This window comes from Salminus brasiliensis, chromosome 7 (genome assembly GCF_030463535.1).
Source record: "Salminus brasiliensis chromosome 7, fSalBra1.hap2, whole genome shotgun sequence".
Taxonomy (NCBI): domain Eukaryota; kingdom Metazoa; phylum Chordata; class Actinopteri; order Characiformes; family Bryconidae; genus Salminus; species Salminus brasiliensis.
In genome coordinates this window covers 21,356,184-21,375,311 of record NC_132884.1, presented here as the reverse complement: position 1 = coordinate 21,375,311, position 19,128 = coordinate 21,356,184, and the positions used below count along the sequence as shown (strand labels likewise).

At 41.3% G+C, this 19,128-nt stretch overlaps 1 protein-coding gene across 2 annotated transcripts; it reads right to left on the bottom strand.

Moving 5' to 3' along the window:
- Nucleotides 1-9,408: 9,408 nt before the first annotated feature.
- On the bottom strand, nucleotides 9,409-18,555 carry cep63 (centrosomal protein 63). Of its 2 annotated transcripts, none has more exons than XM_072682987.1 (15): nucleotides 18,468-18,555; nucleotides 17,821-17,918; nucleotides 17,505-17,682; nucleotides 15,673-15,768; nucleotides 15,415-15,537; nucleotides 15,042-15,155; nucleotides 14,078-14,269; nucleotides 13,438-13,583; nucleotides 13,072-13,218; nucleotides 12,835-12,937; nucleotides 12,561-12,758; nucleotides 11,640-11,726; nucleotides 11,307-11,503; nucleotides 10,517-10,811; nucleotides 9,409-10,218 (listed from the first exon to the last, which is right to left on the bottom strand). In XM_072682987.1, the coding sequence occupies exons 2-15, from the start codon at nucleotides 17,859-17,861 to the stop codon at nucleotides 10,039-10,041; spliced, it is 2,097 nt and encodes a 698-aa protein (XP_072539088.1). In that variant the 5' UTR covers nucleotides 17,862-17,918; nucleotides 18,468-18,555; the 3' UTR covers nucleotides 9,409-10,038. The 2 variants fall into 2 exon arrangements, with proteins under 2 accessions (XP_072539088.1, XP_072539089.1); XM_072682988.1 differs by having other exon boundaries at nucleotides 14,114-14,269.
- Nucleotides 18,556-19,128: the final 573 nt, after the last annotated feature.

The window sequence follows — 19,128 nt, the reverse complement described above, 5'->3', positions numbered from 1 at the left end:
CCCCACTCGCCACTTTATGATGGACATAATGAAGGCTTTGCTCCTCAGCTTTTAGACCAAAGTCAAAGTGGCGATTCTCAGGCATAAAACGGCCTGAGAGTCACTGGTATGCTGTGCTGTTACACTATACGGCTCAGGAGGAATTCAAGGTGAGTACTTGGAGAGACATGAATTGAGAGATGGCTTTTTCAAGTCAAGCCAGGAGGCTTGATGGTTATCAGGCAGTGACTAAGCAAGGAGACGTATTTCGTAAGAAAGGGACACACATAGCTTGTGTAGTCCCTGTAGAGAAGTAGATAAAGCAGATGAAGCAGATAAACATATTCCTTTTAGCACCATGCCAGGAATGAATCCAAAATTGGAACTTTTTAAGCCTATTGATCAGTAGTGTAGGATGAAGTGAAGGATGACCAATGAAGTATACACCAAAAAGAGCACCCTGCTTACTGTAAAGCATGGCTTGGGCTTGGTGATGCTCTTGGATTGCTTTGCTTCCTCTGGAACTGGAAACCAGCAAGATGGATTCAATCAAGTATCAGGAAATCCTAAGAGACAATGTCATGCCTTCTTAGAGGAAGTTAAAGCTTGGGCGTCATTTGGCCTTCCAATAGGACAATGAGCCCAAGCATACCTCAAAGTCCACCATGGCTAGGTTTCAAAAGAAGTGCTGGAAGATTCTGAAGTGGTTGTAGTTACATTAACCTCATAGCTCCAATGCAAGACTAAAGAATCAAAGAAACAAGGATTACATTGTATAAATCTGATTTGTTCCCCTTAACGTTTATTCAAAATTCTAGCTAAGAAGCCTGAAAAAAGCATTTTTAGATTTGGAAGTGCCTTAAAATAGTGTCAGCTCCCCACCCACAACCACCGGTCAGTGCTACTGCTTAAGCAAGGATTCAGAAATCAAAACATTGTTGGTGTTTGCGTCAATCCACTCCAACAAGAATGTAAACAGGTAATCCCTCTGGCCCAGTGTTTGTGTAGAAATATCAGATGCATACATACCCCTGAATGTACCCTGCCTGTATTTCCCCCCTTCCAAGCCTGGCACACCCTCCTCTGCACTTTTCACATTCCTCCATACAATCAGTCTCCTCCACGGCTCTTCTGTAGAGCAAACAAGAATCCAGCGCAAGGTCACAGGCACTTGGCCGAGAGGAATGTACGCCAGCATTAACTGATAAGGCTGAGGCCCTGCATTAGAGTTGCATAACCTTGCTCCACTTTGACCACTGACAGGTGAATGACCATCAGTCACAATATTTCAGGCCCATACCACTTGTGAAAGCCTTGTGAAGACACCACTAAACATTCATGAGAACTGAGGAACCGGTATGGCCGCAAGGCTGTTAACGATTAAGGAAGAATTCGTGGCGCAAGTATTTAGGAACGACAACAATTTCCCCTTTCTCCTGGGGAAGGGAAAAAAACAAATTAGAGCATCTTGGACGCTCAGACAGTGAAAGTTTGAAGACTTTAAATTCCAGAAAACAAAATCTGGTGTGTTCACTGTGAAAAGCACCCCCCCCCCTCAAAAGAACCCTTTGCCAGAGTACAACAATGACACAGAATGAGCTACAGCAATGAGGCATTTAGCTGAAGTGAGGAACCTACAGAGGCCAAAGACCAGTTATCAGATGGCTTGAATATGAATGGCTGTCTTTAGCCTGGACCTGGGGAGCTGGCATTGATTCACAAATCAGCATGCTCCAATCTTCATCTGTCCCTTTAGTCATTCCTTAAAACAATACAGAGTAGGGGTCAACATTCCTTCTATTCATGTTTTCTCAATTCGTACACACACACACATACAGTCTTAATGCAGACACTTACTTGCATCCATTCACACCTATTGAAAAATGAAGATTCTGTTCTTGCCATTCACACTACAAACACTACATCACCACGGTCACAATGCTACCTCTCTCTACATTGAGTGAATGTTTAAGATAAGATATCTATATTGTGTGTATATAGTGTAAATTATTTATTTATCAAAATTTTTGTAACTGAGTGTCCTGCTATCCCTTTCTGCTGTTACACTGTGAATTTCCCCACTGCGGGACTAATAAAGGACTATCTTATCTTATCTTATCTTATGTTTCATGATGAATGAGCAATAAGAAATAGTCCATAATTACTCTTTAACTGATAATATAAGTATACAAGTAGTGCAGGGGTGTCCAATCTTAGCCGTAACAGGCCCAGTGTGGCTGCAGGTTTTTTTTCTTTAACTCCAGCCAAGCAGAAGCACACATGGTCAGTTGTTTGAGAATTGGCTAATTGATTAAACAAGTGGAATCAGGTGTGCAGCTGGTTGTTTAGAATAAAAACCTACAGCCATGTCGGCACTTTACGGATAAGACTGGACATCCTCGATTAGTGTTAACCAAGTTGCAGAAGACTTAGTGGGTTACAGAGATGACCTAAGGAGATGGCAGTGTAGTGTAGTGCTAGCGGTCACAGGGCAAACCAATTTAATTAAGGCTAGTTTCCAAGTGGTTGCCTTCATTAGTGGTCAAAGGGAGAGGAACACAATACACTTTACATAACAGTGGCTACTGCCAACCACTGCTGATGGCTTACAGTCAAATCCAAATAGCACAGGATATATCTAAAGATGACCTCAGGGGTGGAAAACAGAAAACCTCTGTGTGAAGTTGGCTGCAGCTGTGGAGAACACTGTGACAGGGTTTAGCTTTAAACTACAACACAACAGCACCATTCGAGCAAATGGGGAAATCGCCTATAGGCTTCCTTAGAGAATCAATTAATGGGGGAATCAATTAATGGAGTTCTTCAAAATTTCTGCATAATCAAATGGTTACGATGCAATCAGAGCCAAAAAACAAGAACCAGCAATCATTCTTTCTATAGAATCATACAGAGAAAAAGAACCAGATATCAGATCCAGGAAAGCTACATCATAGGAAATCATTATTAGTGTTGCACCAGTGAGGGTACGTCTTTTTTTTTTATTGATACCTTGGGTTAAAAAATACCTGTACCATTTTTTTTCTGACAGTGTATCAACCCTCCAGGCACAATTTCTCCCCACTGAATTATGCAAATATTCTGAAAAATTAGTGGAATTCCCCTTTAAGTGGTTGGCGTGTTGGGAATTTGCTCTGGCCTAGCAGATACAGATCTCTCAATCTTTCTTCACATTACCAACAGGCGCCAAAGTAATCTTCCCCTCATTTTGTGTGCCACCACATGTGCCCTGCATGGCCTGATTCCACTCAGCCCAGATCAGATAGTACACCATAACTTCCCATAACCACTCCAATCTTCTCACATAGGGCAGACAGACAGCAGTCTTTCATTTGATTCCTAAAGAGGAACACACCTGAAACAACATCTTGAAAAAATGGCCAACATAGGGTTCTTTGGTTTGATACCATAGAAACCTCATTTTTGGTTCCTTATGGTACCTTTGTGTGTGTATGTGTGTGTATGTGTCTGTATGTATGTATGTATGTATGTATGTATACATGCTCCTGGGTTCCCCCTCCTGTTGGGAGGTGTAATTCGCACTTTAAACCACCACTAAAGGGCATGTTTTTTTCTGGCCAAACTGAGAGATACAGAACCGGCACTGAAAATGAAAGAAGTATGTGAACTGATGTGGTAGAGTAATATTACAGCAACTGAAGGCGGCTACAGTAAAGGCCTGGCAAAGTATCTAAAGGAGATACAAAAAGCATTTGGTGATGTCCACAGATTCCAAAATTCAAACAGTGACTGCCTTTAAAGGATTTGCATTTAAGTATAAAAAATAATCCTTATTTATAATTGTTAGTTTGCCCAGTTACCTTTGAGCCTGTGAAAATTCCAAAACTGTATCACTGATGGTACTTAAATACCTTAAATACGGTATACAAAAGTAATTTAAAAAATGTAAAGACCCTGGTGTAATACGAAGGTTCTATATATCAAATCCAGAACCATTTGGGAACTTTTACTTTTAAAGCTCAAGATGTGCTGGAATACTGCGGATATTAAAACCAACGTGCAGTCATTAGCCTAACGCGATGCTTCTATCTGAACTACGTGCAAGACTCAGATAAGAGGTGACCACAAATGGAACTTGCTCACTGATGCTTGAACAACTGCCCCCCTGGACTGAGAGATAAGTGAATGGAGCCATAATGGGGTCAAAAGGGACTAGACAAGAGAGGAATGACCACAGCACAGTGTGTGTGTGTGTGTGTGTGTGTATATATATATATATGTTCTGAGAATTGTTGGCATCTCCCTGAGCACTCTCTCTGAATCATGCTGATAAGACACGCACCCCTCCTCTGTCTCTGGAGCATTTTAAGCATCCTGCCCACAGTGTCTGGAGCAGTCCGGAATAGGGCCAAGCTAGGCAAGCCTTTACACACATACCGCCCCCCCACCTCCACATACCCAGCAGGGAAAAACAATAAAGGCGCACACAAACACACACATACACAATGCTGGAAGTGGGGCAAGGATGCCCAGTGTAAGGCCTGCTGCCCCCCGGAGGCCTGGACAGGTTGTTGAACAAAAGACAAAGCGGCAAAAGCAGCGGCAGCAACAATCGTGGGAAAAAGCCTATTACCCTCCTCTTATCTCAGCAAGGAATGTGAGTCATCCGAGAGAGAAATATGCAATTGCATTTCTATTGTGCAAAAGGCAATCTGATGAAAGAGTAAGAAGGAAATATTTGTGCAGAAAGACATACTGTAGGTGAAGAACACAGGTAAAGAAAGACATCTGCTCATGCTTACTTGCTCAAATACAAAGGGATAGTACTGCTAAGTACAAAAACACAGCACAAAGAAACTGTTCGGTTTGTGGGAAATACCCGTTCCAGTACTTCATCAAGGACCCATAGTCTACATTTTCCTGCATTTACCATCATATTTGTGCGGGTTTATGCACCGAAAACTATGGTAATTTCTTTTACATGACATCTTCCCAGCCTATCTTTATCCCTGACAATTTAATAGGCATGATATGACTGATAATAATAAATAGCGTTCAAAATGCAGTGCTCAGATGTGTGCTTCTGCATGTGTCAAGCGATGGCATGGGCTAAGGAGCAAGGTTCAGGTGATGCCAATATCAGCACAGTCAATTAGGGATGAATAGCAAAGAGGATATGTGGAAAATAATTACTGAGATCTGTAGACAGATGGTGAAGAATGTGTGACATTCTTTTTTCATTTTAGGATACAGTTATAAAAAACGTACAGACACATGGTCCGATTAACAATATCTAGAAAAATTGTACTTCACTCCAGGTCAACATTTACATTGCATTTATATTCATTCAAGCCAGCTCTCATTTAATTTGGACTAGTTTTACCATGCATTTAGGATATGTGCAGTTTCAGATCTCTAATTTGGTTTAGTAGTAATTTTGACTAGTACAGTTTTGATGAGTAAGGATAATATCATTGATATGTTAAACTAGACTATATACAAGTCACAGTCTGGATATCTGGGATTAAAATATCTACCTGTAAAAATATAGTAATTGGACTTCTTGCTAGTTAAAAGTTTGATTAAATAATCATAACATAAGAATTTTAATCAATGGTAACATATGGCTACTCAAGATTTCACAAGGAACTGGCAAAGTGCCATCCTGGCAAAATGTCTTCATATACCCTTCTGATATTGTTGCTAGTGAGTAATAGTTGAAATCTGAATTTAGACTTTCTACAAGACCAGTGGTGAGTTTTAAATGTGAGATTTTACTAGTAAACAATGAGTCACGTCTGGTGGTATTTTAGACTAAAACAACTTGCCATACAGTACCACCAAAACTAATAGGAATTAGCACAGTGATTTGTATTTAAGGTGTAGACACACACTGTATTGCACTAAATCTAATTACATGTAATTGTTTCCCTTAAGTATGTATGCAGTGTGTTTCAGTGCTATTGCAAATTGTAACAAATGCACTACTGTAATGGTAACCACCACCACATTTCCCACATCAGCTCCTATTTGTTTTTAGCTTAGCTCTTTTTTTGGGGTGTGTGTGTGTGTGTGTGTGTGTCAGTAATCGTTACAAAAGACATCAGAACAATTCTGTTTTGACTGTCAGTATACCGAGGGTGTGGAATGCTCATAAAACATACGACACAGATCAGGACATTCAGATGACTGTTAGCGACTGAATTGCACAGTGAAGTCTGGAATGAGGAAAACCTGGGATGAAAAATAACACGACACGCCACGACGAGCAAAGATGCGGCAAGCATCTGGTTTGTGATATGACCTTGTTGGTTTTGGCTGCACTCCTCCAATATCCCACTGAGCCTCTAAGTGCTCTTCCCTTCCCATGGTTGCACATTCTCTGGCACTGCAATGCGCTTTTGGGGCCAGTCTTGGACTTCAAACAGGACTTCTCCTTCCTCTGCCATCCCAACGTATCATCACAGTATGTCTCCCTATGGTCATGTTTGGTGTAGTAGGACAAGAACAGAGTGGAGAGTAAGCAGGCAGGCAGGAACGCAGGCAGGCAGGCAGGCACATGACTTAGTCCGATCTGAAAGATTAGCAGGATGTTTGTTAGCAAATAGCTGGAATGCTTGCTTCGTCTTTTACAGTGTATCTCAAAAAGACAAGAAAAAGCACTGTATCCCTCACTGTCCTCAAAGGAGCAATGAGACATCCAGAGATGTAGCCCTTATCCACCGTGATTAATCAAGCTTAGATCAGCCAGGTATGCAGCCGTTTGCACAACACAGCTTGCTCACTTCAACAAACACTTGATTGTACACTGGCATGCAGCTTTTTTTCCCCCACACACAATTTGTCATAGTGAGTCCTGTACAAACCATTTCACACAATCAAATCACAGCTAAATCAGCAATGTACGTTTTATGACCCGCTCAATGTCAGCCGCACTTGTTCTGAAAGTGGAGCAACCACACTTTGCCACATGTAAAGGAGTGTGTATGTGTGTGATTGCATTCACAGAGATTATAGAGGACTGTTGTTTTTGGCAGCTGCTGGAGGGTCAATGTTATCATTCACGTAGTCTAAGGAAGGGAGTGGATTTGTGCTCTGGTCAGTTGGCGCCATGAGCCACAACAATGGGCTTGCATGTACAGCGCATGGGCTCTAGAAAGACAGTCTTAAACCAGATGTGCAGAAGCATAAGCTCATAAAACCAAAAACCCAGCATGATAAAAGACAAACCTGCATATGCAGACATGACGTACAAAGGCTGGAACTAATGCATGACTGGTCAAAGGTTTAGAATCACCTGTTTTATTAATAATAGTCAATTTACCTCAACAATAACATTATTATTATTATTATTATTACAATAATAATCATTTAAATTAAAACACTCTAAGCTAGACATAATAAGGTACTTCAAACTTTTGAAATTCAATGATAAATAATTTACTGTAATTACTTATTTACAGTAACCAGGTTTCACCAGGTTTTATGTATGAGACATTCTGGATGTTCTATAACCATTTAATTCACAAGGCTATACTGTAGGGGGCAGCTTTCAGAAACTGCTATCTGCATACAATCCTATTAGTTTCTGCACGCCTTTCAGTTAAACAGGACTAATTACACTCTTTGCAAAAAAAACTAAGGGCAGCTAATCCTTCTAATGTCCTACACATTAGCAGTAGCACCACAATATAATCATTCTCTGTAAAGAACCCTTTGAATTTTTAACAGCATGCATCCCTTGCAAACGCTTTGCTCGCTGACACTCCTCACTTTGCCACTGCTGCTTCAAACTCTACAGGTCAGATCATCATGCAAACTGAATGCCTAAAACTATGCAGTTATTAAGTAAAGTCAAATCAACTTATGCAGTTTTCAAAGGGGTAAGACATGAAGTCTACTTAGTTTGCTTAAGAACACGATGTGTGTGATGTGCTCAGTTCAAAGCTGACTGGTGGGTAATAAAGCTCTAGAAACGTTAGGTTCATTAACCCTGCAGCTCCAGCGCAAAACTAGAGAAGATAACTTCTCTTACCCTAAAAGCAAGCACAAAGCTAGGGGAAATTTGAGCAAATTTATTCCATCACTTGAATTCCACACCAGAAACCTTTGAGCTCCAGCAGTACAACTGCTTATACTGAAGCACAACCAAGTGCATGCCTATGGAAATGGTTTAGTTCCATACATGTCTGCCATACTGCGTCACTAAACTGAGCTGCAGGACCACTCAAAGAAGTCTGTATGTGTGCCACACAAATTATGCCACATTCCAGCACACTGCATTCCAGAGTGCATGGTGTTAGTGATTAGTGTTCTAGGCTGAGGCATCAAGTATGGTGTGGACGTTCTCAAAGAAATGCCATGGGAATTACACTAGCGCCCTCTATTGGCTGTACATAGAAATACTAAACGGTCAAGAGACCAAAGGCCGACATATATTCTCTCTGGAATGGCATTACGGACAGTTCCTAGTACCCCAAGACCCAAAATGGGCAATGTCATTTAAGCTTTAAATCAATCTGCGTCTGGGAAACTAGCCTAGAGGACTTAATAAATGTGCCTGAAATTGAAAACAATGTGTTTTGATGAACATCTTTCCCAAACATTCTTTGAAATGAAACAAAAGAAGGTCTAAAGAGGAGCCTGCTGGGATCCACTCTCATTATTCATGCTAAAAAAGTAAATAAATAAATAAAAAATAAAAAATAAATAAACCCTCTGCAAATCAAAAATGTTCCACCTTCTGCTTGCAAGAGAGTAAATGTCCACGTTGCCAAATTCCTCAGCATGCATTGTTTGTTGGGCCTCACGGCTCTGGGTAGCCAGGGTTACCAAATACCAATCGCAGAACCGCTGGACCAAAGCCTGACTAAACATACTTCCAGCACTTAGTAAACCGAGTAAGGGAAGAGGGAAGGAAAGAGAGGGGGGGAAAGAACATTCCAAAACAAATTAGATCTGGAATATTATTTCCCCCCTCCAATGTACCTCATTATAAGTGAAGGAGGGTTTTCTCCCACCCTACCTCTCCTGCATCACTCCATTGGTAAATTATGACTCGTTGTCCTCTGTGCCACATCAATAACAGTGTTTTGGCAGCATTTCCAAGTGCAGGAGCCCACATGGATGACATTAACATACCATAGCTGTTTTCATGATGTATGGCGGCATTGGGGGCAACATGACAGCACTGGCATGGCCTGAACATTCTTGTGGTGAAGCTCTGTTAAATGACTCGGAGGATCTGCAAGAGGACATTAAACAGAGGTGGAGTTGGGGTGCCTGACGTCAGCCATACATTTTTGCTGTACGCACCTTCCCAAAACTTCGCCCTCTGAGAGTAGGTCTAATCGCTCATGAGCAGACAGCCTTTCCCCCAAAGCACACTGTGACTAAGAGAAAGAAGAATCTGAATAAACACGTCCACTCCCATGAAAAGGACACCACGGCTTATCAAAACAAGCTCATTTAATTCACCCATCACAACTCACTTCACTGCGTCAGATCACTTAAAAAACGTTTTACATAAAACCAGTTGCTTATACATATACATATTCATACACAGATCACAAAACAAACAACAACAACAGCCAGTAACTGCAATAATAAGGCATCTGGAAGCCAGTTCTATTCCTAAAGTGCTCAAGTAAAGGACAAGAGACAACAATCAGAACACAGAGCTGGCAAAATAAAGACAAGACAAAAGTGAAAGGTCATAATGCCGGTCCAGTGCCAGGGCGAGAGCATGTGAAGGATCAGGGTCACTCCTTCACTAGTGCAATAACTGAAGAGGTATTCTGCATGATTGAGACTGTGCTGTGTACAACTGCACTGGAGTTACCAAACCTCCTGCAGTCATAATGCCAAAGTCTGATCTAGGATGGCTCGGCTTTTTTTGTCCTTTTTTTTTTTTTATTGCAATAATCACATTTACTAAAACATCTATATGCCACACAATGCAAATAAATGCACTAGCACCAGTCTTTTAAGGCACATTGAGACCCTGCTATGCATTCATATATATATATATATATATATATATATATATATATATATATATATATATATATATAAAGAGGGTCAGTGTGTATTGTGAGGGCTGCTGTCTCTGCCCAGGTACTTGCGGACGGTTTTGGTGTTGTCATGCCTCATGCTTTGGATATGAGCGTCCAGTCTCTGCAGGAGTTCCTGCGAGCGTAGCGTCTCCTCCTCCAGAAAGCGGGTGGCCACTGACCCAGCCGGAGAACTGGCACAGCGATCCTGCAGAACGGAGTTAGAGCAAGGAAAAGATGAACGCACCTTTTTACTTAAAATACAGCTCAATGAGCACACCAGTTTGACCAGTTCATTCGCACTACACTTTAGAGTACTGTGTCCTGAAAACATAAATACAAACAGATATCTATACAGAGTTGACATATGGCAGTATGAATGGTATTTTTAAATCCCAGTACTTGTAGTTACTATTCAATGACAGGTTGGGCTAATCAACACTGTTCTTCTGATCAGTTAGTTTCACTGTACTCTAGATCTATATATATTTGCTTCGGTAACTGACCAAAGGTAAGGGCTCACAAGGAGAGCCCGAAGCCCCTGCTTTCTCCTCATTAGCTGCTGCGCTTAGCAAGGCTGCTATCCTGCGGGCTTTATCAGCTGAGGAAGATGAAGAGCCAGAGGAGGAAGACGGTGTTGGTGAGACGGCTGGTCTGCTTTCCTGCGACTGACCATCTGGGACATGAGATGAACATGCGGACAGGGCCTCCAGCTGTTTGACAAGCGTCTGGATCTGGTGCTCGTAGCGAGAGGTGCTCTCTTGCATACGAGCCTCCATGGATTGCAACTCTGCCGCACATCTGCAACACAACACAGCTAGAGAATGTGATACGTGTCCTCTATTCTACAGTACACAGTGCCTTTGAGTAGATAAGATGGCTATACAGGCATGCATTGTTTTTGGAAGGCTGCAACGAAACTGAGAGTAAGACTGGAGACCCCTGGTTTAAATAGCTGCTCAGGTCACTTTTCTGTTTTCGTATTTATATTCTGATGGCTATATGATCTGTGCCCTCTTGTGGTTTGTAGGGGAATTACCAGAGAATGTGACAATCTCTTATGCTCAATGTTTTTTTGCCCTTATTGTCATTATTAGCAACAACAACAATAATAATAATAATAATAATAATAATAATAATAATTTATAATAAGTAATAAGTGATTTATAAATGAATAATACAAAACCCATTTGAAAAAGTAGCAAGTAAGCCTTCAGTAATTCATCAGGGTAGGAGTTTCTGTGATAAGTGTAACAGACAACATGTGATGATTAGAAGCATGTGTGTACTGCCTACCTGTCATGTGCGTGGCTGTTCTTGCCCTGGCTCTGTAGCAGGGCTCTCTCATACTTGTCCTGCCAGGTCTGGTTGCTGGCTTCCATGTGGGCACGGAACTCTGCCAGCTCCTGCCTTAACTGTTGGTTCTCTTGCTCCAGACTGCTCAGAGATGACACATAACTGTCCCGCAAACTTGCTAACTCTCCATCAGCCCTCTGAGAAAGAGAGGGACAGAGGAATGAGAGGGCCTTAATGAAAGTTTACATTTTTAAAAAATGACTAACGTAACATTATATAATAAAAAAGAAATACAGCAAATTCTATATAATAAGATGAGATGGCAGTATGTACCTTTGGGGATCGAGACTCAACCCTCTCCAGAAGATCATTTAAGTGCTGATTCTCAATTTTTAGAGTTTCTAGCTGAACCTGTGTCACCTGCAAAAGAAAACTTTGGTCTTGATTCATGGCATTGCAAGAACAGTCAACAGTCATTACTGATTCAGATGACCAGAAACGTAGCTAAAACGCTTTACAATGAATGCAAGACTGGGTGTGGCTTTCAAAATCTCTAAACTTCTTTACTTGTGTTAATCAAAATGACATCTCTCATTATATACAGTTTTGGTAGGAAAGTCAGCATACACATTATAGACGTGAATGTCATGACTCTGTTGTGCTTTATTGTGCTTTAAATGTACATAACAGCGCACCTAATACGTGGTCAATTTTTCTTAGCAAGTTGCACCTTTACCAGATGCTTTTGGAAGCTTGGTCAACAAGCTTCTGGCAAAATGCTGATTGGATATCGGACCACTATTTTAGACAGATATGGTAGAACTCAATTAAATTGGTTGGTTCCTGACACTGACCTGACTTTTCTGAGGGAGCCACTTTGCCATGTACCAGTCCCAAAATGTGTTTATGTGGTCTAATGCCTCATCTTTACTCCTCCAAACATGCGTCTCATCTGGCTACACCTCCCAATAACTTGGACTTATATGTTTGTTACAACTTTTGTTTGAACTAATGATCTTCAGTTCAGAAATGGCTCCAAGAAATTCCTGAACTTTGTGAATCAATAATTTTTACAGATCTGCACGGAGCGCCTTTCCCACTGTACTATGAAACTAGTGCTGTTAAACAAACCACACAGAAAAGCCACCAGCTGTAGTCAATCACGATCAAGGAACAGACATTATGGAAATTAAATTTTTACCCCGTATGTATATTTCTGACGAACTATATAAAATTTCTTTTTTGGGGATATACCTTAAGTTCAGCTGCCCTGCGTTCAGCCCGCTCCACTTCAGCCCGCAGCTGCCGCTCTACACTGGAGGCAGAACCGCTGAGCGTGGCGATGGTGATGTCACGCTGATGTAGTTCTTGTGTTAGCTGAGATACCTCCTTCCTCATCCCTTCTACCTCACCACAACGAGTCTGCTCAGCCCGCTGGAGCTCTTCACGAAGCTACACACATACAATTATAAAACTTCATCGGTTACCTTAAAACAACATATTCAGAATCTGCAGTGTGATTCTGTACCCTCTTGATTTCAGCCAGAGAGCGAGTGTGTTCCTCCTTCAGCTGTCTCAACTCCTGCTCTCTTCGACTCGTTTCCCCTTTCTGTTTCCGAAAGTTTTCAAGCCTGGCAAAAAAAACAAACAATCTAAACATGAAGCGTTTAGAGAGGGCAATAATGTCCTGTTTATGCTACATAAACTTTCAGTAAAAAAAAAAAAAAAAAATCAGCCAAAAATATTTAACTACTGAAACAGTTACTTGTCTCGAAGTCGAGTGACCTCAGCTTTCAGGTGTTTCTCACAGGTTTGAGAACAGTGAAGTTTGGTGGTGACATTCTCCAGCTCCTGCCTAAGAGAGGCCAGACCCGGAGAGGAGTTCCGGGAGGCCAGGCAATCCTCCAGAGACCTACGGAAAAAAGGAAGGGATCCAGCAGATTTATTCTTTATGTATTCTTCAGTCATCTGAAAGTTCTATTCACATTGGTAGGTCAAGGGCTATTATGCAGTAGTAAGGCGTTCATGAACTAGATTCTGTAGCAAGCTAACATAAGACACACAAAAAAATCTACAAAAACATCTAATCTACAAGAAAAGTGCTAAATGGCAAGACTAAGATGATGAATACCTGATAACATGTTCTTTAGCCTGCAGGGTCTGGCTTAGATGAGCCACCTCACTGCGCAGCTGCTGCTGCTGATAACCTGAGCTCCTCACAAACTGATCCTGTGCATCCAGAGTGGCTCTCAGCTCTTCCTTCTCCTCATTTAGAACCTAATAAGCAATAAACACAGGATATCCTTCATCTCTGACAGTTTGATGTAAGTGCTCAGCCTATTTTCAAATGTTCAACATTAACTACAAAAGCTAGCAAGCAAGCAAGCAAGCAAGAATAAAATCTACTATGCTACTAGCTGTACTCAAATCTACCAAAACAGCACTACGCACATAAACTGCTGTGTATTGACTTGTGATGCACTGATACCACACCTGTTACCCACTGATTGAGTATCTACAGAACCTAATACTAATACAGCATAGGGTCTTTTTTGTTAAAGCATAGGCTTTTTTGTTAAACAGTCAATATTTGGCCTGAGTGTAATTCTTTTCTATCTATAATACCATGAAACTATTATAACTTCAGTGCCAGTAGCAGGGCTGTTATGGGTTCTGTATATCTCCATTACCAGTTATGCTAGAGTTACTAGCCATCTCACTTTCTACCTACCACCCCTGCCATATCCCAATCCCTGTCCACCTGGCTCTACCTGCGCTGGAGCGTTAGCTGCAAGGCTGCAGCTGACCTGCTGTTCCCTGTGCGAGTCTCCCAGCTCCTCCTGGAGCAGTCGAAGCCTTTCCAGCTCAAGCTCCTGTGCATGCAGAGAGTCTTGCGCCCGCTGCAACTGAGCACGCAAATGCTGCACTTCCCCTTGCTCCTGTAGCCGCCCCGTGCCCTGCGACTAAGAACAAACACATTACGCGTTCAATCAGAATCAGAATCAGAATCTCTTTATTTCACCAAGTATGTTACACATACAAGGAATTTGTCTTGGTGAGAGCAACACGTATGGCAAGTAGCAAAAACACAGAACACAGATTATTTACAGTATTAAACTAAAGGAAAATTACACTAACCAAGCATCATAGAAACATCTGGCTGAACTCTTAGGAACATTATACTATAATTAGGAACACTATACTAATACAGTGTAGGTCCTTCATTAAAACAGCCTTCATCTTCATGGCATGGATTCCACAAGGTGTTAAAAACATTTATTGAGATTTCTCCCACCATTTCATCACCTTCACCAGCCTGGACTGTTGACAGACTGTGTCCATAGATTCATGTCATTCAAATTCTGACCCTTTCATCTTCGTATCACAGTTTTGGTGAGCCTGTATTCCCTGCAGCCTCAGCTTTTTGTTCTTGGCACACAGAAATGGAAACTGACATGGTCTTCTGGTGTTGTAGCTCATCCAAAATAAAGTTGGACATGTTGTGCATTCTGAGATGCTTTTCTGTTCACAGTAGTTGTACAGTGTGGTAATCTGAGTTACCATAGCCTCTGAAGCCACTGGGCTGCATCTACACACAATATGCTGATTAGTTGATTGCAAAGTGCACAGGTGTTCCTAATCCAGTGATCAAGGAGTGCATTTTAAATGGACATTTTTGATATTTAAACATGAGGAAAATAACACTGGACCAATGAATATTTAACATAAAGTCACCTGTATTAGAGTGTACTGCTCTGCCAGGCTCTTTCTCTGGGCCTCTAATGATGCTACCTGTCTCTGATACTGCAACCTCTGCTGCTCCCATTCAGCTGAGCGTTGACAGAACTCCTGCAAAAACATAAATCAGATACAAAAATGAAGTTAAGGAGAAAAGGAAAATGTCCTGACAGTGTATAGATCTTAATTTAAACACCACCAAGCTATTCAAAAAGCACTGGGGGCTGCTGTGTGTGTTTCAGTGTCATTCACTGTCAATAGTTATCATGTCTAATAATCCATGACAACAGTGATCACACTATTGCATCTGTTTGGATCACAGCACTGCAGATTGTTCTCTTGCCTGCCATGAGAAAGATCACCAAAGTACCTCCAGCTTGCTGTTTAGGCGTGTCACCTCGCTCTTCTCCTCCTCTCGACTGCGTGCTCCTTCTCGTGCCTCCCTTATCTGCTTGCGCTGAAGCTTCTCATAGCTGCGCTGAAGCTTGGACAACTACACCGTAAGAATGGAGGAATTTTCCAGATTAATTCAAGTCAGTTTGAGTCAGTGTTTAATCTCTGTCAGAGTCAGATTGGGATTTTATGCAGATAAAATAAAAAGGCAAAAACAAAGCTGAGCCAAGCTTACCTCCTCTTTCACATGTTGCAACTGCCCTTCATACTTCATGACCAGTTCCTGCTTCCCCACCTGCATGTCTTCGAGTTGTTTTGCAAGAACTCTGACCTGATGGACACGGGTAAAGTGTTGTAAAGGACAAGACAAAAAAGCAAATGCAGCAATTCAAACATCACTTTTCATGATATGGTGTTGCATGGTATTGGTATGGTAAGTTCCACATTTTTGTTGAGTTGACTGATTCACTTCATTTACCATTCATAAAATGATGTTAACCTTATATAAAATCAGTAAACCTGACTGCTAATGGCTAAAGCCAGCAGAACATTCATATAATACAACAGCCAATTAATTTTACATACTAGTAAAAGCTAGTCATGCCTGTAATGCTGACTTCAGCCATTAGCAGTAATTTATAGTGCTTGTGGGGGGGGGGGGAGCAAAGTAATAATGTGCCAAAGTAAACAATAACACAGTTAACAACAACAACGCAGTACTCCCTCAGTGTTATTTCCCCTCATTAGTGATATAACTGATGACTTATTTAAACTGAACCTCAAAGCACTAATGGTTTAGCATTCAGGGCCACTCACAAACTTTCTTCTTGGCATATAATGTTAGCACTTTTCTGAATAATCATGACCTGATGTTACTACCATGCTGTTATCAGGAACACAGATGTGGTGAGGCATCAAAAGAAAACCCTTTCATTGTAGCAGCTGAAAGCTGGCTGGACATGCAGGTAAGCGTTTGAACTAACATTCAGCCACCGTGCAGATTCACCTGCAATAATCCCTTCTCCACTACCAGACTCAATTTTTGGAAGCCAGAGTCCTGGAGCTCCAACAAGGAGACAACAGCCTTTTTCACCATGAACATCTGCCAGGGTGAAGGCAAAGCATCAGGCCAATGTGCATTCTGGGTGATGCTTTGCATTACAGCACCAATCTATAACCTTCAAGATCTGAGCAAAGTCATTTTTAAGAGCATAGGGCTCAACAGTCTCGATTTCAGAAGAAAAAGGCCTCATTCGAAATTGCTATAGAAAATGTTTACATTTTTAGTTGTGATATTCCAACTGGGCAAGACAGATTTACCATGAGATATAAGATTGTGAGATGAAGGTATACAGTGCGGTTAAAACCATTTGTCAGACAGACTTCGGTATCGCTTTTAGGAACATTTAATGCCCATAATAGTAAGGAACAACTACCCATAAATGTGGCAAAAGTGTTAACTATATTATTTTGTATATAAAATGTATGTATGTAAATGGTCCATTGTAGATTATTAACAAATTTTTAAAAAGTATCAGTAACACATCAACAACATATCATTAGACACACAGCATTAGAGAAAACACTAAAGTAAATATCTTGAAGATGTAAAGCAATGTTAAGTTGGAGTACTGTTGATATGTTACATGATGGAGATTAACCATGTTGCCACCATTAAGCATTAATTTTAAATCTCACTAAACCTTAAATAACCTCAACCCAAAACATAACCAAAATCAGCTTGCTGAGGATGCTGATATGGTGAATAATATACCTGTTACATGTGCAGTGACTTTTCTTGGTCGCTGCTATCACAGATAATTTTCTGATATTATGAAAGTCTGCTGAAAGTGCTTATTTCATCTAAAAAATGACCACAAATAAAGTGTCACCAACTTTAGAAGAGGCAGGTAGACATTCTAAGTGGTTCTAAGTCTAATCTTGATTGACCTGCCACAAAAATAGGTGGAAAAAATTAGAGAACAGCTCACATACAGACTTCAATATCTACAGCAGCTAAAGATCAATAGCACTACAACACATTTGGTTCAACAACTTATTCAGTACCTCAGAGTTTCTCTTGTCCAGCAGATCTTTGGCCGACTGAAGCTCTTCCTGACCGGTTCGGAGTCGCAGCTCCATGGCTCTGACCTCTGCTTCCCACTCGCTGCGCTTGTGATTCACCATGATGTCAATCTGTCTCATTAGCTCCTGAAGTTCAGGCTGGCAGGATGTCAGGACAGAGCTGTGAAAGAAGTGAGAAGGAAAAACGGTCAGTGACGGTCTGTCGGTGCAGTGCTGGAGAGAATCCTTGAAATAAGCTGTTTGCACATCCTCCTGTAAGAGACGGTTCTTGTTGGTCTCACAAGTCTGTTGCAGTTACCTGACGTCCTGATCCTGAAGGGTTCCCAAAAATGCATCCATCGTTGTCAGTGATTTACTGATGGCACCCGCATGACAGCAGGATCATGGTCACTTGAGCTATGGACATGAAACAAGAGTGAAGATCATGTCATTGGGTGAAGCTGTAACTGACATTTTCCTTAAAAACAGGCATGTCCTCCTAAAGGAAGACCAGAGCAGCTGGTGAGAAACAGACACGATAATAAAGAAGGTGATCAAGTTCACAAGTAAACCAGCTAAAGTGTCGAGAGTTTCACTGTAGCTGTAAACAGATACTGGGCTGTTACAGGTGGCTTAACGTTAGCGCTAAATCACACTTTTCTCACCATGTAATTTTACTCAACACATTAACCAGACTTTCGGCCCTCAGTTAACTAGCTATATAGCTAAATGCTCGCCAGCTAAGTCAGCTTTAATGGTAGTAAACTAATCTGTGTGAATGTGAATCTGATTAATCTGCTAATAGCGCAAGCTAGCTAGCACTAGCGCTAGTTAGTTAGTCAGCAAGCTAACCACTAACCCAAGTCTCAAGATTTAAACACTCTGCGAGGTGGTTTTTAAGAGCCCTGTGATTCCAAAGTCACGAGAGTGAAAGTTGTGTTTGTTCAGCGAAGGAAAAAGACTTACGAGTGAAGCCATGTTTAAATGTAATGTAACTTTGGTCCTGGTGGTCAAAGTACTGTGCCTGCTTCTCCAGCTGAGAGCTACAGTTGAGCGCAAGACAACAGCGCCTTCGAAACGCAAAGCAGCGTGGGCCACCCGGTGCCACGCTCCAATACGCGTACCTGACTCCTACCTAGTGCACTTAGCAAGTGCAGGGAATTCTAGCAACCAGAAGGCAAAGTAGTGCAGACCTACGACATCTGCTGGTGGCATTGGCGCATTCACAGACGTTAAGTCAGCGTTGGAGAAAGTTTGCAAAAACCGTATTAACAGTAATTACACTTTTAAGTGCATGAAGACTGCTGACACAGCAGGTATCTCTATTTAATAAATAATTTTGTGAGTTTAATCAATTGTTCCTTTGATTGAATTATTACTTCCATTTATTTAATTAATCGTTTCCTCAATTTAACAATAGACTCCTTTAATGTAATAAATCGTTGAATCAGTTTAACTAAAGCGCTGGGGGAATGATTTAATTGAGAAATGTATTTTTTAAATTGGGAAAACGATTTATTAACTGAGGGAATTATTTATTATTTGTGAAATCTCGTTCCCACGCCTTACTAAGCTGTGCCATGGCTTATTTATGACTCCTCTATGTGGGATGTCGCCAGAGGGGATC